Source organism: Dermochelys coriacea, chromosome 2 (genome assembly GCF_009764565.3).
Source record: "Dermochelys coriacea isolate rDerCor1 chromosome 2, rDerCor1.pri.v4, whole genome shotgun sequence".
Taxonomy (NCBI): Eukaryota; Metazoa; Chordata; order Testudines; family Dermochelyidae; genus Dermochelys; species Dermochelys coriacea.
Window position 1 is genome coordinate 247,940,394 of NC_050069.1, and position 26,194 is coordinate 247,966,587.

Below are 26,194 nucleotides of genomic sequence, written 5' to 3' on the forward strand. Positions count from 1 at the left end.
GAGGGGAAGCTGAGGTGCACCATAGTACAGAAGTAGGACTTCATTTCTGTGCAGATTCCAGCATCTGCAGGTTTTGGAGGTCATGCCCCTGCTTCCTCTGCCATTCATTCAGACTCTTCTTCACAGAGGGAAACGCCCAGTGGAGACACTGAAGAGTTTGCCACCCTGAGTGTCCAGGAATCCCCGCCATGTGAGTTTTGCCATGAGAGGGAGCCCCAGCCAGTAGAAGCACTTGCCCCATACAGTATTATAAGGGTCCGTAGTAGAGCGTGCAGAATTTTTCTGGGTTGTGTTAGAAAACCAAAAGCTTTTTCAAATTTCAATAACCACATAGCTTAGACAAAATCAGATTTTTTTTCCTCACAAATATTTTCATATTTTCAAAAAAATCAACACAAGATTTCTAACCAGCAGAGGCAATATGGGAGCGAGAGGCATGAAGGGTCAAGTGCCCCCCAAGATTGGCCTGTCAAAGGCAGGGAAGGAGAGGGGCTCTGTCCTTCTCTCCCTGTGCTTCTCCCCCACCATGTTCAGCTGCTTTCCCTGGCAGCCTGGTGGGGAGCAGGACAGAGACATTTTTGCCTCAGAGTGCCTGGCTAGGAGACAGTGGGGGCCTGCTCCTTGCCCGGACTTGGCTGCTGGGTACAGGGGTTGAGCATGCCCAGGGGTGCTCCAGATCACATGGCCCCTGTCCCCCGCAGCAGGGCCTGGGTGGGGGCAGCCTGCTGTAAACATGCCAGGGCGGAAGAAGGGGCTCACTTGGCCACTGTCCCCAGCATTTGTGAGGCATGGTGGTCACATAATTCAGGTACACACAAAGTTCTGCTAAGATGCAGTCAAAAGCTGTCTCTCTCATATTTTAGCTATTGGTTGCTGCCTACTGGCAAATAAACTACTTGGTCTTTTCTTCATTTCTTTTAGTTTGGGAGACACTGTGTGAAGAGGTAAGTTGCATCACATCTAGACTGTATTGAGGCTTCGGTTTGTTGCGGTCACTGTTGGTGGGTCATTCCCTGTGCTGAGGGAATGTCTTATAAGAATTTGAGGCTAAGCTCTGACAATCATGTGTTGTACTGGCTGCAGTCAGCTATAGAGATGGGTCACAAAAGGAGTGGCTGTCCTTCAGATAACATAGAGCTGACCGTGAAAGAGCATTATATATGAGGACTGGCACTTTGAAACAAATCCTTCAATCTATTTCAGCTTGTGCAGGTTGCAGTGCCTCTGTGTCATATGTGGGTTTTGTTTTCCACAGGAGGCAGACTGAGGTGTGGTAGACAAACTGCAGCTTCTTGAGAGCCTTGGCTTTAGCTCGAGATAATGCAGTCAGACGGAGTCCAACCAACAGGTAATGAACAAAAGGATCACTGTAGTTGGGCCCTCATCTGAGAAGAAAAGACAAAGTCTCCAAGTTAGACAATGGAATCTGGTATTACTGGTAATTACCATTATTTGGGTGTCCAGGAACAGGAATGATTTCAACAGAACCCCAAGGCTGCATACTGCATTGACCATTCATGGGCATGAGACTGCAATTGAGAGACATTGTATTTACTACATTCTCTTTTTTGCACTAATATTGTCTGTGTTTTTCCAAGTTACTTCACTTTCATCCAATGGGATATTGTCTGTCTGGGATGAGAGAGTGCATGAGAGAGAGAGAGAGAGAGAGAGAGAGAGCTGTGTATAATTGCCCTGGTCCATGTGACCTCACAGTTTCACTTATAGATTTCACATAGAAGTTAGATAGAAGTGTGGAGACAAGATTGATGAGCTGGATAAGGAGCTGACGCCATCCATGATAACATGAGAGGAATGAGTGTATGGATTTAAGGAATTCTGTCAATTCCAGCAAGTTGTGCAACAGCCTATAATAATGGTGTCAAAGATAGCTGGTTGACTGATTAATCTTTACTTCCATCCATGGCCACAAGGAGGTCATCCATCTACTAGTATAACCAGAGCTGTCTTTGTTCTATGATCATTCCTGGAGTTGCCTGGGAGGGAACTATATCATTGCAGAGCTCAGATGTTGCTCAAGTTGGCTTGCTGGTGCTTTCCTGATAACTTTGTCCAGGACTGAAAGATGAGATACTGGGTAGCAGTTCACAGGTGACAGATTTCTGAGAATAAGCCAGACTGTCACTTTTTTAGGTTTGGGTTGGTAGAATGCCCTCCCTGGGGACTGGCAATACCACAAAGACAACCATTCCCATAGTCTGTCAACACTCCAGTTAGAAGTAGAATAAAATTGTGTAAAACACTTTAGAACCTTAAAAGAATTATTTGAATTAAATCTTAGAAATAGATGACTGTCCAAGAGTACTCTTTTTATTTTTAATTAGGATGTGCTTTTCTTTTAAAGTTCATAACCCATATTGCGCACGTACAGCATTTAAATATGGAAGGCAATTGACTTCTAATTTCTATTTGTCTACGCAGGGATGTGATTTCTTCAGTGCTCTAAAAGGAAAAGGAGTACTTGTGGCACCTTAGAGACTAACACATTTATTAGAGCATAAGCTTTCGTGAGCTACAGCTCACTTCATCGGATGCATTTGGTGGAAAAAACAGAGGAGAGATTTATATACACACACACAGAGAACATGAAACAATGGGTTTATCATACATACTGTAAGGAGAGTGATCACTTAAGATAAGCCATCACCAACAGCAGGGGGGGGAAAGGAGGAAAACCTTCCATGGTGACAAGCAGGTAGGCTAATTCCAGCAGTTAACAAGAATATCAGAGGAACAGTGGGGGGTGGGGTGGGGGGGAGAAATACCATGGGGAAATAGTTTTACTTTGTGTAATGACTCATCCATTCCCAGTCTCTATTCAAGCCTAAATTAATTGTATCCAGCTTGCAAATTAATTCCAATTCAGCAGTCTCTCGTTGGAGTCTGTTTTTGAAGCTTTTTTGTTGAAGTATAGCCACTCTTAGGTCTGTGATCGAGTGACCAGAGAGATTGAAGTGTTCTCCAACTGGTTTTTGAATGTTATAATTCTTGACGTCTGATTTGTGTCCATTCATTCTTTTACGTAGAGACTGTCCAGTTTGGCCAATGTACATGGCAGAGGGGCATTGCTGGCACATGATGGCATATATCACATTGGTAGATGCGCAGGTGAACGAGCCTCTGATAGTGTGGCTGATGTGATTAGGCCCTATGATGGTATCCCCTGAATAGATATGTGGACAGAGTTGGCAACGGGCTTTGTTGCAAGGATAGGTTCCTGGGTTAGTGGTTCTGTTGTGTGGTGTGTGGTTGCTGGTGAGTATTTGCTTCAGATTGGGGGGCTGTCTGTAAGCAAGGACTGGTCTATCTCCCAAGATCTGAGAGAGAGATGGCTCGTCCTTCAGGATAGGTTGTAGATCCTTGATGATGCATTGGAGAGGTTTTAGTTGGGGGCTGAAGGTGATGGCTAGTGGCGTTCTGTTGTTTTCTTTGTTGGGCCTGTCCTGTAGTAGGTGACTTCTGGGTACTCTTCTGGCTCTGTCAATCTGTTTCTTCACTTCAGCAGGTGGGTATTGTAGTTGTAGGAATGCATGATAGAGATCTTGTAGGTGTTTGTCTCTCTCAAAGCTGGGCCACGACTTGTTCAGAGAAAGCCCCTGGCGGGCCAGACCGGTTTGTTTACCTGCTGCATCTGCAGGTTCGGCTGATCGCGGCTTCCACTGGCTGCGGTTCGCCGCTCCAGGCCAATGGGGGCTGCGGGAGGCAGCAGCATCCAAGCATGCCCAGCCTTACAAGACCTGCTTTTGGAGGATCGGAGAGAGGGCTTGTCACATTGCCTAGGCACATGTGGGTCAAATTAAAACCTTTACACAGAATGTACTTGATTTTATTAAAGGTTTAAATCAAAACCTTAGTATCATTTTATGTCCTTTTTATATATTTAATATAAAAAAATCTATGTAGAGTTCAACCTTGTCTAACCAAAAAGTTTCAGGGGCATAAAACATTTGAATATACAGGGGTCTGAATAACAGGGAGTGTTACAGCCTAAGTGCTGCACAGCCTGGGGAGTAACCTAGATGCAGATAAGAGGGAGTTTGAGATTAAAGAGGTTCCAATAAGCAGAGCTTTACTGTACTCCTATGGCTTACTGCAAATGGAGCAGCCACTGAAGACATTAATTATTTAGCATAACTTTTTCTCTAATATTATTTTCTTCTGTGTTAGCAATCTAGGGTGCAGCTTCATAATCTTTAATCACGTGATAACTAAGAGGAGAAATGCCTTGAAGAAAAAGATCCCTGTCACTTAAATGGGCGATCGACCTGCTGTGTAACCTTTTATTTTCTTAAGAAATATGTAATGTTTTGTGGTCAAGCTTTTCTGAGGAATGCCGTTGCCATCTTCCTCCATATAAGCCCCTCTGTACCAGTTACCTTCGTTGCCTGGTTTCCTAAACGGAGCGCCGCAGAGTGTAATATGTCTGTTTTGAAATCAGACTGTGCCCCGGCATGCTCATTCATTTGCTACACTCACAAGGAAGGGCAAAAAGAGCTATTTGCCCTTTATTATGAATTTAGCAAACAAATGTGCCTTTAAATAACTAGACGTGCAATGGGAATCTTGAATGAGATTTCGGGTGTTTCTTCAACAGTAACCCAGATTCTTCCCCTGGAAGCAATAATCAGTGCAACAAAAGAACTAGTTAATATCTATTTGGTTAGGGGAAATAGTCCCAGCATTTCTGTGTGTCAGGAAGCATAATATTCTGTGTCCATATGGTCTACAGAAAAAAAAAAAAGTCTTGCAATCCCTTTTGTAGCATCCCTTCCTGTAAGCTGCCCCTTAGGCTTTTCCCAGATAAACTGGCAGTATGTTTTTATTCCCTACAGTGCATTTCTCCCTTCCTTTCTATCAGGTCCTAGGCGTATCCGTCAGCCCAAATGGGAGCTCAGTTTGCAAGCTGACAGGGGGATGCAGAGGGCTGGTGGTGCTGATGTCAGAGCCAGGAGACAGTTGTGATTGGATCTAATTAGACTTTGCAGCAGCAAATAGAAAAGCTCCCTGCATGATTGGCTTCAAAGTGGCTGGTGCCAAACAATTAGCAGAGGTGCAAAAAGTAGAAGCAGTGCATTTACAGCCCTGATAAAGGAAGGCAGCCTGAGTGAGAGCTACCAGGCTCTTGAGCAGCTTCAGTCTATACCTTTCCACAGTTCTCACAGCAAGCAGTTAAGCATGTCAGCTCAGAAGATCAGAGACACTTAACCCAGCTGATGCCAAGTGACAGAGAATAGTTAGAATTAAACACTATGCAGTACTAAAAAGTAAATCTTATCCACAGATCTATCAAGCAGCAAGAACCAGAGGTGAAAATATACAAGAGAGAAAAGACCTCTACATTCTTGTTTACTGAACTACAGTTATGACATCAGTTCTGGGGAACAACAGAGCTTCTGGAGGTCCAAGTACTCAACTAAAATGCAAGTCCAAAAGGAGAAGGAGAAGGAGATCAAAGAGGAAAGGTAAGGTTTGCTTTCCCTCTACCTTTCTTTTCTTTCATTCTCTCTGTTTCTTGTTCTCTCTCACATACTCTCTCTGGGCTGCTGCTGCTTATGTTGTCTATTTATTTTGGATATATGCACTTTTTGTAGCCTCCAGGATGCTGTCTACACAGAACACCCCAAAATACCCCACAATTTCATGTAGGCTGTAACAAAGAGAGCCTTGCAATTGCTGGAAGTAAGGGGAAGCCTGAAAAAGGATAGGGATTGTTATTTTGTTAAAGGAAAAGGGAAGTGTTTTGTTTCCGTCTTTCTTTGTACTGGATTGAATCAGTTTAATTATCCAGTTTCTGCAGCACAACTCAACAATCCACGGCTAGTGTGCTTCCTTTGACCCTGTCAGAGGTAATGTTATCACATGATTCCTAATGAAATAATACATCGAGCAGTCCTAGGAATTAAAAAAAGAAATAAAAGGAAGCAAGACTTTTGCCAGGTTTTTTTTTTTCCAAATAAAAATCACCTTCAGATTCAGAGTTGCTCATACCACTGACACTGGCTTCCCAATAATACTTATTTATCTGAGTATTTATCCTATGACAATTACGAACTGCCTGATAAGTCTCACTTGAACATGTCTTATGAAGCAGAAATTTAGTATGTAAAAGAGGATAGAGGATACACCATCTTGTTGGTAATGAAAGAAGCTGGAAATCAGTGTGGGGAGAAAAGCAGTTTTCTGACAGGTTGCTACTTACAGACTGTTGTTTTTGCCTTGTTATTAATATTTGCCTAAGCTTGCTGTAGTAAAGTTAGTAAATATATTAATTCTGATCCACTTCTCGAACCAAGCCTGCATTATAGAAATGCTAGATTCATAATTACTCTAATCCAAAAAAAAAAAAAAGGGAAGCTACTGAATGTCATTGCAGACTGTAAGCATGCCTTAGATAAAAGCTTTTCCCAAGACAATCTTGCTTTCTCACAGAGAGGGAATAAGACACTACTGCCACATTCCTTGTGCTATGCCTGAACAGTTAAAGTTAGGGTTATTGTAAGATATTGTAAGTACTTGAAAGTAAAATAAAATTGATTTAATAAGCAGAATGTCAGAAATGCCCAACTGCAATTTGTTAGACTATAAAGATGCTAATATAAAAGGATTTACCAGAGCTGTAAATTCCACCTAGTCTGTAATTGTCATTGCTTCGGAGGCCTAAGATAAGTTTTTGTCAGCTAGCTCGTCAGCTCAAGCTGTTCTTTTAAACCTTTGAGTACATTATTTCTTCTTCAGATTCTGGAAATTAACCCAACAGTTTGGAAGCCCTAAATGTCAATTATTCATGTGTCTTTTAATTATTGCCTCATGCAAAATCCATTGGGCGCGCATCCTGATAACTTTCTAGAAAGGCTTCAAAACAGGATTTCTGTGGCGACTTGCAATAACTAGCCAAATTCTAAAAAGAGGACTCTGCATAATTGGATTGTCACTATTATATATTTACCAGAAACTTCATCTTTTTGTTCAAAATTTTAGTAACAAATAGTGCCATAAAAGTAAGTAAAACAATCAAACGTGTACGTGAACGGACACTTGAAATAGAAAAGCAGCAGCCTGCATATAACTTTGACTTATTTCAACAAATCTTTAATATGTTCTAATAGCTCATACCAAAGGGGCTTCTACAATGTGCTTTATGCTGTGTCACAAAAGAAATATCATCTAACGTACTAAGCAAGGGAAAAGTCAACCCCACAATTAATGTGGATTAAATCTGTTAGTTTGTAAGGCTCTCTGTTTTTACCTAAACCTAGTTGTACTGACTTTGGAATAAGTTACATGTGCTTTAGCAAACCTAGTTATCAGGATGTTAAAATTTGGCCACAGACTGTTATCTTAAACTTGGGTACAGAAATGAATCAATAATTCATTTAACTATAGAAGAAAGATTCAAAGGTTAGTTTTGAAGCATAGTTAGTTTTACACTTGGTTAATTTTGTTTCTAAAACAACAGAAAAAGTGAAGATCTTTAATAAGGTGCCGTTTCCTATAAACTGTGTTTTGCTGAAATAATATGGAAGTTAGGTATCTTCTTCAGACAGCAAAGTTGCTAAACGGTAACTATTTGCAGAATGTACAACTGGAATTTGGTAGAATTCATGAAAGGAATTGATACATTTGTCCAATAGTAGATAGACAACTTTCAGGATCTAATTTCTGATTCCTTGAAATATGGACATTTGTAACCAGTTTCTGAATATTTTAACTGGTTAGCATGTGAATTGTGTTATCATTCTAATTTCCCTGCCCATAGGCTCATAGTGCACACTCACAAAAATTCATATGTTCATGAATATATGATGACAACTTAAGAAAAACCCAGTATTAAACGTGTTGGATCTGTTTTTTAGGGCACACCAGTTTCCCTAAAATTATTTTTTTATATTATTCCCTAAAAAAATATTTTTTTATATTGATTGTATGTATTTTTTTTTTACTAAGACCAGTTAATTGCTGATACAAAGGTGTTGTTCAATGCATCAGATATATTGAGCACTCAACAATAAAAAAGGAACACATCTTTTACATGAATAAATATGGGTCCTACTGTTTTTCAGATACTGCGCACAATGTAATCTATTTTAATCAGTTGAGAAAACCTTTTTTAAAGGATTAAACCAAAGGTTTATGCATTTAACTATTTTCCAGTGTGTGTTTTACTATCTACAGCAGGTATACTTTTGTCAGGTGTTACTGAAGAAAATAAACGGGGTCGGGTGGCTTTGTGCGTGTATGTGTGCACGCGTGTGTGTGTGTGTGTGTGTACACAAGTGCACACAGAGACACTCACCTCAGTGATCAATTTTAATTTTAAAGTAGAAATCAGTGTGAGAAAATGAAATATATCTAAAGACACACAAGTGAGTTTACAAACAGATCATTTATAGAAATAAATGCATAATACCAGCTATATTATACATATGTGATATGTTTATGTACCAGGTTAGAAAGTTGTACTACTTTATAAAACACTTAGGCATGCTTTGGAGTAGAAGCAAGTATTACTCTCTATTTAATGCCATTCTTTATCTCTTTCTGATTTTACTTTCCAGGTTTTTGTTCATTTTCTTACACTGATCGATGTGAATTTTAATGCAATGCCTCTGTGTATCAGTGTATAATCCTTTGCTGTGTTTTTCATTGATTCTGGCACTATGCTTTAGGAGTTACGTTACCTCAGAGGCAGTTACATCTGAGGGAAACAAATTGCATTCTACAAAAGTTAAATTTCTGCATTTATTTAGGATAAATATAATGAAAGAGACATACTCTTACAGCGACAGGCACTATTTCTGTATATGTAAATCAGGCAGCTGGGAGTGTAACTGCCATGCACTGTATGGTTTCAATGTTCAAAGATATAGTTCAGTTATTATTTAATATTCCCTTTATTATGTTTATACTGAATGAGTCTCAGGGCTTAGTTAAGACCCTAGTATTAATGGTATAAACAAATGTCCATGCAGTGTTTATCACATTACAAGCATATTTACATAGAAATTTAATTTAGTTTTACACTACTTGCAGAAAGTGTATTGGAAGGCTAAAATATTCTGATATTCATAGCTATTTTGTAAGCAATTTTATGGTTAGGAATAGTAGATCATCAGAAAATATCATTCAGAAAATAACAATTTTAACTCTTAATGATAAGTAAATATCATAATTTATCAAAGGGCAGATATAAAATAAAGACAGATATTTGCCAGAATATCAGCATGCTAATTTTCTGTAAATTACTAATGGCAGGTCTGTAGCAGTATTAATTTTGTTCTTTTAATCTGTGTCTCTGGTGTGATCTGATGTTAGAGAAATATGCTTAATAATTTGTATAAATCCATGTTAACATTTATCCATGTTAATATTTAGTGGCTTGTATTCCTTTGAAAAACAACAAAAAGCACCTTGCAAATTCATGTGTATGAGTTTGAAACATAATAGATTATAAACAGATTACTGGTAAAATTCACTTCAGAGCCTTGAACAAATTCTGTGTAGAAGTAGGAAGGGAAGGGCAAGAACTTTAAAAAGAAAGTTTGTTTTCAGATGAAAATGCTTAAAAAGGGACTAAAATAAAACAGAGTTGTAACATGTTGATCATTCTGTAAAAGGCCAAACTTTCATAAGCCTTCCTCATCTTGGTGGAAATCAACATTTGGAATCTTAACGTGAAGTTGGTGGGTTGGAATGTACTACTGCTTCATTGTTTTCCAATACACGACAGCAATTAAATTTACTCATTGTTTGAGTGTGATTTCTTCAAAGCCATTAGTTAAACTTAATCATAGCAAAATGGAGTGAATCAGATATAAACACAAAGTGAAATACTGCGAGAGAGAGAGAGAGAGAGAGAGCTGAGCTCGCTATTGATATTGAGGGGCAAGAAATAAAAGTTGACAAAATAAACCCAGTAAGTGCAGCGGATGGTGAGAGAGGAAAGATTATGATGCAATGAAATTCCAGAAAAAAATAATGAAATAACAAGATTGTGCTAAGGATGGAAAGAGGAAGTCAGCTTGATTCTTCATCACCCAGCAATGCCAAAGTAATAAATGAGCATGTTTCATCTTGGTTCAGGGACACAACTCCTTCTCTACAACAGGATTGTGTTGTTTTTCAAGATGCGCTCTGCTTATCTCATACCCTGACAGCTCAAGAGGAAGGGCCTGGATTTGGTGATAAAAATAAATTGATTAAGCCTTTATCCATCTAATTTTCAACCTTTTTTTTTTAACTATTACCTCCAATTTCTAGCGATCCATGTAATGACAGCAATTTGAGATTGCATCAAGGGCATTAGCTACAATGGCTGAACTTAAATTTAGAATAAAAATATGGGATTCATGCATCGATATCTAAATAGTGGAGGATTTGGTTACAGCATAATTGCCTCTTCCTAGGAACTGCATGTAAGTGAGGGGTCAATAAAATTGAGCATTTTACCTTACCAGAGAGAGCAAAATATTTTGGATTAACCTTCACATGTTTATGTAAAGGAGAAAAAGTACTAGCATATAAATCAATAATATATTCACACTATACCTGTGCACTCCTTGTAAATAGCTATCTTCATTTTTTCAAACAATTAGAAATTAATTCAGGTTTTTTTGTTTCCTATTATGGCCGTTCAAAATCTCTTAAAGACACCCACAAAGCATCACAATGCAGAAAATGACTGTATGTCACTTAACATCTGTCATTTCTCTTTGTGAGTTGAGCAGGTAAATTTTCCCACATGGTTCTACACACCCAGGCTCACAAACTTCAGTTTATTAAGCAAGATTAATGCAGTTTTTAAAACATTTATGACAGTCCTTTCTGAAGGGCTAATACAAATGGGAAACACTGCACTAAAAATTAAAGATCAGTTGAAATTGCCTAATGAAATATTAAAGCCACTAAAGGTCTGTACAAACAGTTTTATTAGCTTTACTTCCATTTATGTCTGTATGTGATAGTAAAAGAAAAAGTGAAACATTAGAATATCTAATATCCACTAATTGAACTACTTGGAAACCCTCCTGGCCAATATGCTATAGGTTTTGTGAGTAGTAATGAACCTAAATTGATTCCTATATTTAGAGCCAACTATCTCTACAACCTTCCAGGCAGTTTACAGTTTTTCCTTTGTAAACTATTAGTTATCAAGACAATAAAGCTGATATGCATCAGCAGATACATCAGTCTAAAAGGATCCATGATAGACTTGAAATTTTTTTATGTATCACAGCCTGATTTCCCTGTAAATTACATAAGCTCCAATAATAAATAAAGTGCTTACATTTCTTCCCTATCTAATCTTCGTTCCCTGTTGGCTGCATTGTTTAAAATTCAGACAACCTAGCAGAGTTTGCAAAAGCATGTTGTAATTGTGAATGTAACAAAAGAACACTTTGTTAACTCATGGAAGCAGCTTATCAACTCCTAATAGTGACTAAGCCTTGGTAATTCATAAAGTAACCAAATGTGGTACCTTTAGTGTACAAGTGATCTGGTGGCTCATTGTTAAGTTTTCTTAATATCTCTTCTTTAAAAGGTATATTTTTCCTTTTTAACATTCAACGAGAGAAAACATTTACTATTTATTTTAAAGGTTTCAGAGTAGCAGCCGTGTTAGTCTGTATTCGCAAAAAGAAAAGGAGTACTTGTGGCATCTCTAAGGTGCCACAAGTACTCCTTTTTTTTAATTTATTTGAAGTATGTAGATGTATTTCTGGGCTCTTAATTAACCAGAGCCACTCAAAGCTAAGAACCGGACATCATTGTGAACAGCTTAATGAAAACTTGTCCTGAGTGTGCAGGAGTGGTGAGAAAGGCAAACAGAATGTTAGGGGGAAAAACGAACAGGATGGAAAATAACAATGAATATATTACAGTGCCATTATATATATGAATGGAACGCCCTCAGCTGGAACGCTGTGTTCAGTTCTGGTCATCTGGTCTCAAAAAGATCACAGAAGTAGAGGGATCTAGAGATGTGTAACACAAAGAATTAGTGATGTGGAAAGTCTTTCATCTGAAGAGAGGACACATAAGAGGGGAGATGGCAAAGGTATACAATTAATGAATGGTTGTAGGGAAGGTAAATCAGGTGGTTCTCTTTGCCTATTCTTATAATACAACACTGAAACTAAAAGACAACACATTTAAAATTGATAAAAGGAAATATATTTTTATATAACACATAATGAACCTATGGAACTCATTGCCTCCAGATATTTTTTACTTCAAGATCTTAAGATTTTTTTTTAATCCTGTATATATGGATACTGGGCTTGATCCTGCACAACTGATATCAGTGAAAAGTTTGCCATTGACTTAAGTGAATGCAGAATCAGGCCAGAATTGATGAATTAATAGGATCTGGTTTCTAAATAGGAGCTATAAATCCTTGTCTTCAAAGCATAATCCAGCCACTAACTAGAGCTGGATGGATTAGGAGGAAACTTGCCTGCAGGAAAGCTATTCCACAACTGCTCACTGTAGTGTTTCTTTCACCTTATTCTGGTGTCCTGGCCATTGTCAGCAATACAGTATTCCAGATTTTGCTGTTGTAGAAGATTTAAAATGCCACCAGTAAAACAGCTAGAAAAAACATATGGTTAAAATGACAGGTGTGGGCAGATAATTATTTCTTTTTAAGCAAAAGAAAACCAGTGATATGAAATGACGGCCAGATATTATTATTATTTCTTTGTATTATCATAGTATTCAGATATAGTAAATCTTTTATAATCTGTATATTTATATCAGTGGATTATCCTGCAACCCTTAAATAGTCTTATTTATGCAAGTGGTCCCATTGAACTGAGGACTGGGTCCCACAGTAGTTTTAAATGCATTTGATTTTGGATATATGCTACCTGCTAATATTGTTAGGAAGTACTGATAGTAAAGGAGGTTGCTGGTTCTTTTTCTTTTCTTTTTCTTTTCTGGGGGTTCAACAGTGGTTCACAACTAGATTTCAGTCTGAAATCTGCAGAACAAAGTGACATTACCATCTTTATATAATCTTTGCTCTCTGTAAGAGAAACTTTGTTCAAAATTATTAGTGGAGTCGCCACTCTCTCGCTGTTAATGAAACACCAGCATGAAAAGTCAAAGGTGTATGAGAAAAAAAAATTGAATGTGACAGACTTTGTATCTCCATCCTTGTAGAAAGAAATTTACACCAAATTAATTTAACATAATTGCCTGGTTCTTACCTCTTCTTAGAAGCTGAAAAATAGCTGTTTATTCTTTAAATGGTGATAAAGGGGGAAAGGCAGTTAGAAACCATGGGAAATATGAACTGGAAATAAATATCAAACAATGGCTATGATGCCCACTCTAATGACATATCACCCTCATACTAGGCCTTAAGCTGCCACCTCTACTTGCACTGGAATCTCATAGTAAGGTCCTGTTCACCATGAGCCACGGTAGTGGAATTGTGCTTACTGTATATATACAAAAAATAGTCTCCAGCTGCTCTAGACGTCTAGACATGCTAAATTGATGGGTATCATAAACCCCAGGTTGTATTAGGAAATAGCTCTTAAACACAGTGGAATCCACACAGTTCTTACTTAAATGTGGGTTATTATTGATTTTTATAATATTATGTTTAACAATTTATATATACCTGTAGAAATAGACACAAAATATAAATGCAAATACAAATATAAATATAGTGTGTACATATACACACAGACAGGCATATATATAATAGTCCCAAATATATTGTAGTTAAAACAAATATGTGAAACCATCCAAAGAAAATAGCAAATAGAAAAAAAAAATGGAGAAATAAATAAATGGAAGGAACTCCTAATCAGTTTCCAAATTATATCTACAGTATATGAAATGAGTACATTTGCTACAAGTTTTTTAAACTTGGTTACTAGACATGATAGCTAATTTAAACAGGTTTTCGTCTAATGAACTCAAATATTGCAGACCCAGAAGTTAAATGAAAACATTTAACATGTTAAAAATGAGAGGATTTGGTTTAAGCCCCTTCATGTGCTGATCTTGTTTCAGCTGCATCTATGGCAAAACTCACACTTCGATGGGAACAGGGGCAGACCCTAAGCTTGTGTTCGGTATTACATTCATCCTACCATCATCACCATCATCATGTTCCTATTACCCCTATCATAGCTGCCACAAAATACATATAGATTCCTGAGTAGTTTATAAGTAAAATAAACTTTCCTTTAGCTGATAATCAGGTTGTATCTTCCTTTCCCCCTTGCCAATCACTTTTATTTGGATGTTGAAATTTATACAAATGGTAATTTAGAGATGGGGTGGAGGGATCACAGCTATCTGTATTGTCTCTATCCATTTTTAAGCAGCAGAGACAGTAATTAAATTGCAGCTCAGCTCTTGCTGTTTATATCTTTAAAAGTTTTAAAGGAACAGTGTGAGCAGAGAATTTTCCCTAATGTCATGGACAGAAGATTTCCTCGAGCTGCTACTGCTATGCAGTATATTAATTCGTCTGTGGTGCAGCATTTATTTATGCTAAAACATCTGATATATTTGCCTGTAAAATCTGTTATTTTAAAAAACACAATATTTGGCTCATCATCACCACAGATCACTTTAAAATGACCAATTTTATGGGCATCTGCCATACTCCACAAAACTGAGTGCAGTATTCACAAAAAATACCTTGCATGCATTCAGCTGAAAGCCATAAGCTTAGTCACTTGATGATAAAAAAGCAAAAAAATCCTCATACTACAAATTCTCCAGTATTCCAACACATGCTGAAAAGGGGGATACCTAGTATTCAAGTATAAACACTACTTCAATTCTCCTAGCACAAATCAAGAGCAAAACTCCGTACATGAACTTGTGTCCTAGCAATAGTATATAGTAAAAGCATACCTTTCCTCTGCATTCAGTTGCTAGGAGAATGGAGAATTTGTAGATCTAAGCGTGTCTGGGACAAATTGTAAACAGTGAGGATGAATTGCAGTCAGACACCAACTTGTCATGAGTATCCCGCTCCCAGTGGATTACAATTTGTTCTCAAAACTGAATGCATTTGTTAAGGTCTTATCCTACTTTGATTAGTGAGAAGTGAAATAGAAATTAGGAGTCTTTGCTTTTATAAGTGTGGTTTGCAACTGTGATAGGACTAATAACGGCTTTTACAGAACACACTTTTACAGATGAGTTCTAGAAAGTGCACACGTTGTTAGCCAGATGTTATGTTCTGAATAAATGACATAAGACTCCAAAAAATAATTCTAGTCAGTGATGTGCTAGAGGGCTCGTGTGAGGACTTCTGGGAGTGCCTTGTTAAAATTGCACCCTCAAATTGGAAAGAGGACTGGGGTGTTTTCCCTGCCTAACACAGAGATTATCCTCTTTCTTCAGGTAATTCTAACTCTTCCAAACCAGAAAGGATTCTTACTGCTAGGGTTAATAAAAATGCATCATCATCATTGGCATAATTCTTGGTACCTGTGCTTTGAATATTCAAAGTACTTATGCAGAAATTGTCATATTATGTCTCAGAATTAGAGAGGCAGACTACCTAAAATTCACGAGTGAGGAAACTGAGCCAGAGTGGTTCATGGACCTCAGGGTCAGATCAGGTTTAGAATTCAGAAGTGTATAATACCCAGTTCTGTGCAGTAAACCCTTATTCACATTTAAGAAGCAAATTTTTGCCTTTGGAAATTAATCAAATTGCACCAAATTTTCTCCATGGAACGTTTTTCTAGGAGAGGACAGACTCTGGTATCCCTGGCCATTTCAAATTATGGAAGTTAAAAATGTGACATATTGCAGTATCAATATTCACAAAACAGAGTGTAAACAAGGTCAGCAAATGAATCTATTCTATTTCTTTTTGAAACAGTGTTGTCTTTGTCTTTGGTAGAGCTTACACAAGTGTTTTTTTTTAAATGGGAAAACAATGGGTAGGGCAAGATCCTCAGCTGGTGTTATATTTGTGTAACTCTTTTAATTTTGGTGGAGCTAAATTTGTCCCACAGTCACTAGTGCTGTACATGTGGTAGAAGGCTTACGGGAAGCTGAGTGAGAAAATATTGTTGGGAACCACCTTTTCAAATATTAGCGGCCTATCACAGGCTTTATGTAAGACTAGTATATTTGTGTAACATATGTGTTCCCTTTTCTGATGTTAAAGGGGAATTTGTATACAAGGCTGATTGAAATGGTTAGATATTTTTCTAAAACACATTGAAATGAAATGATTAATTTAAAAGGTGTAATGACTTTCAAGTTTATCTAATTTTGTGCAATATTTATCAGAAATCTTCACAATCCCTTCACAATTCTTTGCCAGCAACTCACTCTGTCTACGTGTGCCCATTTCCTAAAAGACCACTAGGTTGCTGTACTGTTAAGAGCAGTTTCCATTATAAACTGTGTATTCTTCTTAGTCATAAATAATTGCTATGAGCTAAAATATGGCAGGTAATTCAGAGATCAAGAACAAATTTTAAACAGAACTTGAAAAGAATAAGCATACTGATTTTGTAGGTTACAGGATTAAAAAAATACTAGTATCTGCTGTTATTTTTCATTCTGAAAACTAAAAAAAAGCCTTTTTTTTAAAAGAACAGCGAAGTTGTGGTTCCTTCATTGATAATGTGTATTAGTGACTTTATTTAGGAACAAAAAAGCCACAAAAATAAGTCACCAACAAATTCCTTTCCTTCATTTATTTAGACAAATTCCCAATAATTTGTAGTACACTGACTTGAGCTGCATGTGAATTGGCAAAGTAGAAACTGCCTCAGACTTTCACAGTAATGACTGAAAAAAAACTGTAAAGGCTCCAAAGAAACCATTAATGTCACAATATATAGTTATTAAGCAAAACCTATGTAACCCTCCAGATACATGAATTGCATGATTTTACTATTTTTCTCTTCAACCAGCCTCCACCAAAACATCTTTCTCTGTCATTCCCACCTGTTGTTCTTGTCTTACATGGGTTTACAATTCAGTGTAGACATGTATATGGGATCAGGGCTTGTGTACTCAATATTTCCAAGGCTGTCCTTGGGAATCCATACTGCATTCTAAGCCTGGGTTTACAATTGCTGGACCCAGGTCTCAGAGCCACGTTGAAGTCTCCAAACTGCACTATGCAGACCTTCTGACTTGAGGCTTGAGCTATGTCCATACTGCAAAATGACAGGGCTAGTCCCCTCTCTCCCCAAAAAGTCTGAGGAACTGGGTGCTTGCTGACCTGAGTCAGACTGAATTGTGTATATGGATGGAAGGGGGGCTTGGGCTCAAACCTGAATCAAAGCCCAAACTTAGTGTGCCATGTAGACATACCAAAGTCCAGTCATACAAATCCTTACTCATGGAGAAAATTTATTCAAGCAAATATTGAGAGTACTTATGAATGACCCTTAGATTGTACATTGTCTTCAGGGCAGGGATCCTGTTATCCTTTTTTCCAATGCCATGCTGTTTCAAGGCATTATGGTCCCGATTCAGAAAAACACCTTAGCATTTTCTCAAAAATCCCATCCTTATTTAGCAAAGTACTTAAGTACATCCCCAAACCCCTTTGAAGTTAATGGGACCTAGCGCAAGATTAAAGTTAAGCATGTACTTAAAAGCATTGCTGACTCAGGACCTGTATAGGTAACAAATCATAGTAATTGTCCTTTTGGTAAATAATTCATATTTTAAAATATCCTTAATATATTTATTTAATAGTGTATGTTTTAAAAGGCTCCTTCACACAAATGTTCCCATTCATGCACTTAGACTATGTGAAGGATTCATTTCCCCCTGAAAACCAACTCTTTACAATAACAAAAGAGAGTAATCTGCAAAGTATGTTTCTGCACTACCAAGGTTGAAACAGTCCCCAATAAAAGCAAATGTATTGCAAGTCAAGGGGCTGACATTCCTTCCTCCCGCCTCTGTGTTTTGGTATTGCATGAGGCTGTTATATCGCCTCATATTTGTGTATATGCAGCAATAGTGAGACACAACAGGGTGAAGGCTGGTTCATCAAGTTTGACTTTAAGCCATCTCACTGGTGGTGGTTTGCATCATTACATTAATATTGCCTGTGCTGGTTTGGTATGGTTTTACATAAATATACACCTAGCCACCTGTGCAGTCAGACACAGACTTACATACAAACAGTATCATTTTACTCTAGTATACTGCAGTGCATTGTCATTCAGATTATGCTGATTCACTGCATGAAGTTAAAAAAGAGGCTTTTCAATAATCTTCAGTGTATATTTTGTGTGTTCATACACATACAGGTAGACAGACCTAGTACACCATATACTGTTATGAATGCAATCAAGCATGCACACAGTTGCCCAATCTGTACACAAAAACATACTGTGAAGTTAACAATATTATGGTGCCCTGACTGAGTATAGGAAGTGGGCTTCAATCAATTCTGAAACAGCTTCTCTGCGCTGAATATTACATAAATTTCTCCACAACAGCTTGTTTCAGAAACTTTCCCTAATAATGTAGATTACATTAAATTGTTTCTGCTGCTTTAATGCATATTCATCAGATAAAAGCCCAGACAATTATTATGATAGTTTTTCTAGCAGGTGGAGTATGTTTTAGGATTTGATGGACACGGGATTTGATGGAGTAATCTCAGTGACATTTTGTGGATTATTTTTATGATGGGGGTTAGCATAAAAAGTGAGAACGTAAGCAGATTTTGAGATGATTTCATTATGTTTTTACATTTGTTTCCTTTTATCGTTTTAGACCTAGTATAAGTTCATGCTTTGAACAAATGCAAGTCTTTTAATGCAAGTGATGAGCCACACAAACAAAGGCTGCCTAAGCAATATATGTATAAAATAACATTAATCGTAGGCAATAATGTTTCTAAAGTAATTGATTTGATTGCATTTATTTTCTTAAATAGTAGGAAGAACCCGAAGAAAATGTTATTTTATACTTTTGCACAAGTTACATGTTGTGTTACGTATATGTGCTTGTGCAGTATGCATATTACAATACATATTTTGGTTCATAAGAAGTCACTAATACAATTGATAACATACACTTCATGGTCTATGGGAAAATGCAAATAGAAATCAAAGCACTACTTCACTTTTTTAAAAAATTGAACAGAAAATAAAATTAAAAAAAAAAGATTGGTAGCATAACTGAGCCAAAGAGATCCCAAGTCTGATCCTGTTCCCATTGGAAATTATTGGGAGTTTTGCCATTGGAACAGGATCAGGCTCTATTCCTATTAGGAATCTTGTCCCATAGGTCATGCTCACATGGGTAATCACATTGTTTTCAATGCAAATTGACTTCAGTGGCAATTCTTATATAATTAGCGTCAAATAAACTGGCATTATAAATAATGGGTCACCGCCAAATTAGAGTTTCCAAAAGAAAATGGAAGTTAGAACTGCACATGCAAGAAAAGCCCTCTCTAACATGTATGGTTAGAATTTAACATTCCAAGGGGTTTAAAAATACAGCTGATAACACACAAGACTAACACGGCTGCTACTCTGACACAAGAAGTTATCACACTAGACACCACATCTGTTAATTGCTTTGTTGCTAAATATCAGTAGCAGCAATGTATCTGACTTAACAGAAATAGTTAAACATGTTAAAATCCTATTAATTTCTTTACACTGTTTTGTTACCAATGAAACTTCAGAGCTGTGAATGCATGTTTATAATTAATTTCTACTTAAATTCTTATACAGAGACACGGTAGTAATATGCATATTAATATACACACCAGCATGTGCCCCAGCAATGTTTATGTTAACCGACGTGCATATTCATTTATAGGGGCTGAACTCAATAAGAGTTTAGAGATTCGCTTCACTAGGAGCTGGATCAAGCACTTACTTTTTAACTTACATGGGGCCAAATTCCAAGCGCAGACTTTGGCTCATCAGGTTTTAATTATTTACCATTAAGCGCATGAGATGATCTTCCCCCTCTGGTGTTACTACTCTCACACTCTTACATTGTATGAGCTCACCTCCAGCTGCTTTGCTGTGTCTCCTATTTTGTTTATAAAATCTTGCATTTTATTTCCTTATGCAGCTATAATCATTGATTAATTAACAAATTTTCAGTTCAGAATTTTCCTCTAATTCTCAAGCCATTTATAACCTTAGCCGACAAGCCAAGATTGAAAGTCAGCCTTGTAGTTAATCTCTTTGTATTTTTCATGAATGTTGTTTGTGCTTTATTATGCTGGTTATATTCTCTTACAATGAAATTCACCCTGATGTGGAGTCCTCTGCATCATGAGGCCCTGATCCTGCAGTGCCTGTAGACAGGCACCTAGTGGAGCTCCATGAGGTACAGGAGACAACATGTGCAGAGTCAATTGCAGTGTCACTGATCTCAAGTGTTCAAAACCCATGAGTGAGGCCTCAAAAAATGATGGAATTGGCTTAAAAATGTGAGATTGTAAATAAGTAACAGATTTGGGGTTGTTTTTGTGCCTTCAGACTTTTGAGGCTTTAGAGCATACTCACGGTTTCAAGATTTTCTCTGCAAACACGAGGGCTAGAAAAAGGAAAGCTGTGATTCTCACCTAATCAGGTGCTTCCAGTAGATGGAGCTTTAAGGAAATCACCAAAAATTTAGTGAGACTCCCAACACGGTCAGGAGAGTTGGCAACACTGAGTTTTTGGAGCCTAAATTGTCTCCCAGTGATATGAGATGGTGGGAAAACGCAGGACAGATGTAGGGCAGCGGGGGAAGGGGGTCTCTGCACCACTGCACTCTGGAAGAGAGCGCTCCACCATGATCAGGAATATCAGGATGCATGGAGGGGAGTACAGCAACCACTATTCCATCCCACAGACGGCAATTGTAACTACAGAAGGGCTATCCTGCAGCTAGACGACCCATGCCTGCCAATAGTGGGGGGGGGAGGGGACTGCTGATGGGGAAGGGGGGGAGTGAGGGCAGCCAGCTTCAGTAGTGTTACTGAGCATGCTCAGTCCCTGTGAACATGCTCAGTACAAGCCAAGCAGCAAATTGTGGGGGGCACGTGATCCTGCATGCGCCCCTCCCTCCCCACAGTGCATCTCCTTATTCACCGCTACAGAACTCTCCTCCATTAAACTTGTTATATACCTTCTTTGAAACAATCGCAATCTAATGGCTTGGCGTTTCAAACAGCTGGTTGCCACTGTGTGTTTTCAGTTGAAAACAGTGGGACTGGAAACTCTTCCTTCTGATCTTTTCCAGCTCACCGCACAAAGGGAAGCATGCAAGGCAAATTCTGGCGAGATACTTTACATTCCTGTACAGTTGGAATAATGATAAAAAAATATTTATTTGCCTGTCCCTTATTCTGAACTAGTCACTGTTCCTAATCTGCACCTAGTAGCACAGAAAAGATGTACTCCTCTGAAAGGGACCAGCCATCATCAAGCATCCCATAATTTATGTAGCAATTATTGTTTATTCACTACTGAAGCAAATACCCTCATGGACTTGCCAGTCCAAGGGACTCAGTCCTTCACTTCACCTGGGTCAGATGGGTAACAGACTTTTTCATACATGATTCTTAAGTACAAATAGAAAAGCTATTGATAGCAGTTGTGATGCTGCCAGCCAGCAATCCACTGAATTATTTTGAAATTATACCTGTTTTGTTATTCATACAGTCTGAGCCTATAAAAAGCTCTTGCAATATTCTGTGCTACTGTTTGCAGTAGTGTTCACAGAGGCAGCCTGGTTCCTGGGCTTCAGCTGAGCTCTACACAGCAAGGACGAGGAGAGCAGGCCCTCCATGTGCCAGGACTGCACACTGCTCTGATGAACTCTTGCACATAAACTCTGAAGAGCATGGTGCATTTTAAAGAGGCAGGTCACTGAAGGGTTACTGAGTCTTTCTACATGAAGAATGGGGTAGTTGAGTGCATTGTCACCCAAAGAAGATGGTACCTGCAAAGCTTCAGGAATACTGGTTGTGGGAAAGAGGGGACCAACAAGCCATCCCCCAAACACTGAATGCCTAAAGGTGGGTGAGATATGTGGCTATGTTCTGAAGATGAGTTTATGACACTCTGAGTGGAACACCCTCCTCCTCAAATGAGTGACGAAGAGAATCAGGAAATTCCCTCCCTCTCCCCCCATAATCCATGTTCATCATGTACATACACATGTCCTCTTCACTTTGAGCAAAAATGACAAAAACGGCAGTATAGCCTCACAACGACATGTCTGTGTTCTTAATTCCAGCCAACAGAGACCGTTCTCAGTGCCTGTATTTCCTATGCACAAGTGAAAGCTCTGTTCTAACATTATACTTGCAAAAACCATGGATAATTATTGTGAATTGAGACAGAAGCATTTTAAAATCAATTAAAACAATTCCAACATCCTAGCTGAATTCTTTCCCTTCCAGTTTAGAGATACGGGTGTATTTACATAATACAAAGGTGCATAACTACCCGCTTTTACAATATTATCCCAAACGCTGGCCTGGTCATCCCCTCCCTCCCATAACATGCAAGGGCCTGCTCTCCATGCACTACTGTGTAGAAGTTGGCTAAAGCAGCCAGGTTCCCTCTATAAATGTTTTGGGTGCAAGAGGGGAGAGAAAAAGCTACACAGTTGTCCATGAAGAGAAAACAGATATTGTGGTAGATTCTACACCTCTCAATTTCCCCTGAGAACAGCGCAAAAGCCAATAGCTGGAAACCAGTTACAGCTCCATGAATTTCTGTTCTAACTTGTGCCAGCTGGCAGGGGCCCCTAAAAAATGGGACCATGGGAAGGGAGGTGTAATAGCTAGCTGTACTGGCTCTACTCCCACATGTACCAGGGCAGTGGTTTTCAACCCTTGGGGGTCTGCAGACTGTGCCTAAGGGATCTGCAAAAGGTTGTCATTATCATAGAACAGGGGTTTTCAACCTGTGTTTTGCAGACCCCTGGGGTTCCACAGACTATATCTAAGACTTCCATTCAAAATTTTTTAGGGGTTCACAAATGAAAAAAAGGTTGAAAAGTATTATCCTAGGGTTATCACCAGCTGCAGAGTTATGCAGTAAAAGCACATTTTCCACCACCTAGTGGTGTAAAGGGAACAGAATATAGTATCAGTTCTGGTTCATTGTCCTTTTAGATTATAAACCCCTTCAGCCTGGAACATGTCTTCTTCAGTTTTCATCTAGTGCTTTGCTGATGCTCAGTAAATAACTGTAGTAGGCTAACGAAAACGCATCAGCTGAAAGGATCCCCAGATGTGTCAGGAAAGAAATTTATGTAGCTAAGGAAGATTGCAGGGTACCCACACTCTGAAACTGTTGAAGTTTGGGCTTAAAGTTATATTTCCCTCCTTACAAGGGTTATCTCTAATGTTAGGACCTAATTTATCTTCCAACCGCACAATCCTATGGCCTTCCCACTGTTGTTGTTATTACCATTGGTTGTTTCCCACATAAATGCTGAATCAGGAAAATGATGGATGGTAACTGCTATTTATGTTAAAGAAATGAATCAAACTGCATACAGGCCATGAACATAGCAAAAACCATCTCAGGAGGGAGGGAAGGAGATGATAGTACTTTGTTGTTTTCCTGTATTTCCTTTTTTGCTGACATGATGCAGAGGTTCTTTACAAAGTCGGCATTCCCCAACAAGTATCACCCTCTGGAATCTGAGATACCAGTTTCCCTCATGAGGGTAACTGTAGTATCTCAGGTTTCAGAGTAGCAGCCATGTTAGTCTGTATTCGCAAAAAGAAAAGGAGTAGTTGTGGCACCTTAGAGACTAACAAATTTATTTGAGCATAAGCTTTCGTGAGCTACAGCTCACTTCATCGGATGCATTTGCCACTGAATGCATCCGATGAAGTGAGCTGTAGCTCACGAAAGCTTATGCTCAAATAAATTTGTTAGTCTCTAAGGTGCCACAAGTACTCCTTTTCTTTTTGTAGTATCTCAAATACTACTGCATGGTAGCTGTCGGGAAATGTGAAATTTTAATTGAAACCACAGACATTGTACATAAATAATTTGATCACTGTTTATAACTTTGAAGTGAGGTAGCACACTAGAACCTCACTCATGCATGCTACATACCAAATTTTATGAATTAGCAAATAAACATTATTAAAAACCCAACAAGGATACAGCATCATAGGTTTATTTTATTTACTTTAAAAAGTGTAGATCTAGTTCTTTATACTGTTGACTGCTCCATGTGGTGGAAGGCTGGATGCGTATGCCATGTTTTGCCATAAATTGGCTGCAAGCACATGTTTACGTGTCTGTTTAGCTCCCGTGCTTTCAGATGTCACCATCCTCCATTAATTATTTGTAGTGTTCATGGTATTCTTGTAAAAGTAGACTCTGACCATGCAACCTTTAATCCCAGTAGTAGGTTTTACACATGTAGGCAGTCCCATTGAGTGGGAAAACTGGATGAGCAAGCATTGCAGAAACTGACAGGTTTCAGAGTAGCAGCCGTGTTAGTCTATATTCGCAAAAAGAAAAGGAGTACTTGTGGCACCTTAGAGACTAACAAATTTATTAGAGCATAAGCTGATAAGCATTTTTTCCACCAAATGCATCCGATGAAGTGAGCTGTAGCTCACGAAAGCTTATGCTCTAATAAATTTGTTAGTCTCTAAGGTGCCACAAGTACTCCTTTTCTTATTGCAGCAACTGGCACCTTCCCATAACGTATTTTGTGAAAGTAACTGAGTCTTAGAAATATGAGATCTCTACTATTAAGCCTGGGGTGACACATCCACACTCTTGGTTGGAATGATCTGTTTTGAGAAGTAGTGAAATGAGACCCAGATTGTAAACTCTTTAGGGAAAGGACCATTTTATGGTGATGTGTATATACAAGTCCTAGAACAATGGGGGTTCTTGGTGCTACCTCAATATAATTAATTACTACTACTAATGAAATATTTATATTGTGCCACATAAGAGATAGGCAATTACCCAGCTAATGAAACCTTCAATGATTATTTTTATTTAAAATAATAATAAAATCCCATACTCTCTGTGCATACTCTGCAATTAAATGTGATCAGCCCAATAACTACGGAAGAAGAAAAATAGGCAATAGGGGAAAGTTGTACTTGATACCTGTACATTAGTAATGTAAAAATAAACAGAACATTTAGAATGAGGAAATAAAATCTGCTCTTTGTTTTAATTTGTTGTTGTATTTGATAGAAATAGCTAGGATTGGAAAATGATTACTAAGAAGCATTATTTGTATACTTCAAATCACAAAGGAGTGTTTCATTTAAAATAAAATAATTAACAAAAGTGCATCAAAGAAAAGGAGTACTTGTGGCACCTTAGAGACTAACAAATTTATTTGAGCATAAACTTTCGTGAGCTACAGCTCACTTCATCGGATGCATCCGATGAAGTGAGCTGTAGCTCACGAAAGCTTATGCTCTAATAAATTTGTTAGTCTCTAAGGTGCCACAAGTACTCCTTTTCTTTTTTGCGAATACAGACTAACACGGCTGCTACTCTGAAAAGTGCATCAATATATGAATGAATAGGAATGAAATGTTTCTGGTGCTGCAAAAAAATAATATAGTGAGTCATTAGCATTGGTACAACTAGCTTCTTTTTCTAATTCACAGTCACATATCCCGATTAACTGTAAAATATTCCCAGATTTAGGACACACTCTCCTCCACAGAACGCTTAGCTGGGAAAGGTTATTAACATTGAATGGGGACTGTTCTCTCAGGAGAGCTGCAGCTAAAATGACCAGGGAAAGAAATAGCACAACTTCTCAAATTAGCATAATTAGTAATTATCTCTTAATAGCCCCACTTGGCTTTGGAGACTTGGCACTTGAAATTCCGCTTAAAGTTCAGTGAGGAAAAACAAATTTCACGCTGAAATGTCTCAATAACACAGCTGAGCTGCTGAGGTAATCGTCTGGTTTAGGTAAAGGGGAGAAGATGAACATATGGATAGCTAAGATCTTTCCTGTAAGTACTGTGTTTGTGTTTACATATGTAAAGCACTCAAGACTTGATTGTAGAGTTGCATCCTTCTCTTTTGGGGAGGGAGTAGGGGTGAGTTAACTTTTCCATATTTCTCTTTTAAGAGGGAAAAAAAGATTAAGGTAATAACAAAGTAAAATGAAGTAGCCTCATCCCTTTGACATTTTGCAGAGTTAACTGGAAAAGATAATAAGCTCAGAC

At 38.2% G+C, this 26,194-nt stretch overlaps 1 protein-coding gene across 2 annotated transcripts in view; it reads left to right on the forward strand.

The window, feature by feature from the left end:
• Positions 1-4,372: 4,372 nt before the first annotated feature.
• ADARB2 (adenosine deaminase RNA specific B2 (inactive)) overlaps positions 4,373-26,194 on the forward strand; it is a 458,043-nt gene continuing 436,221 nt past the window's right edge. For both annotated transcript variants that reach the window (XM_038393479.2, XM_038393480.2), the window contains exon 1: positions 4,373-5,483. In XM_038393479.2, coding sequence (XP_038249407.1) covers positions 5,384-5,483 — 100 coding nt within the window. In that variant the 5' untranslated portion in view covers positions 4,373-5,383. The remainder of the gene's footprint in view (positions 5,484-26,194) is intronic.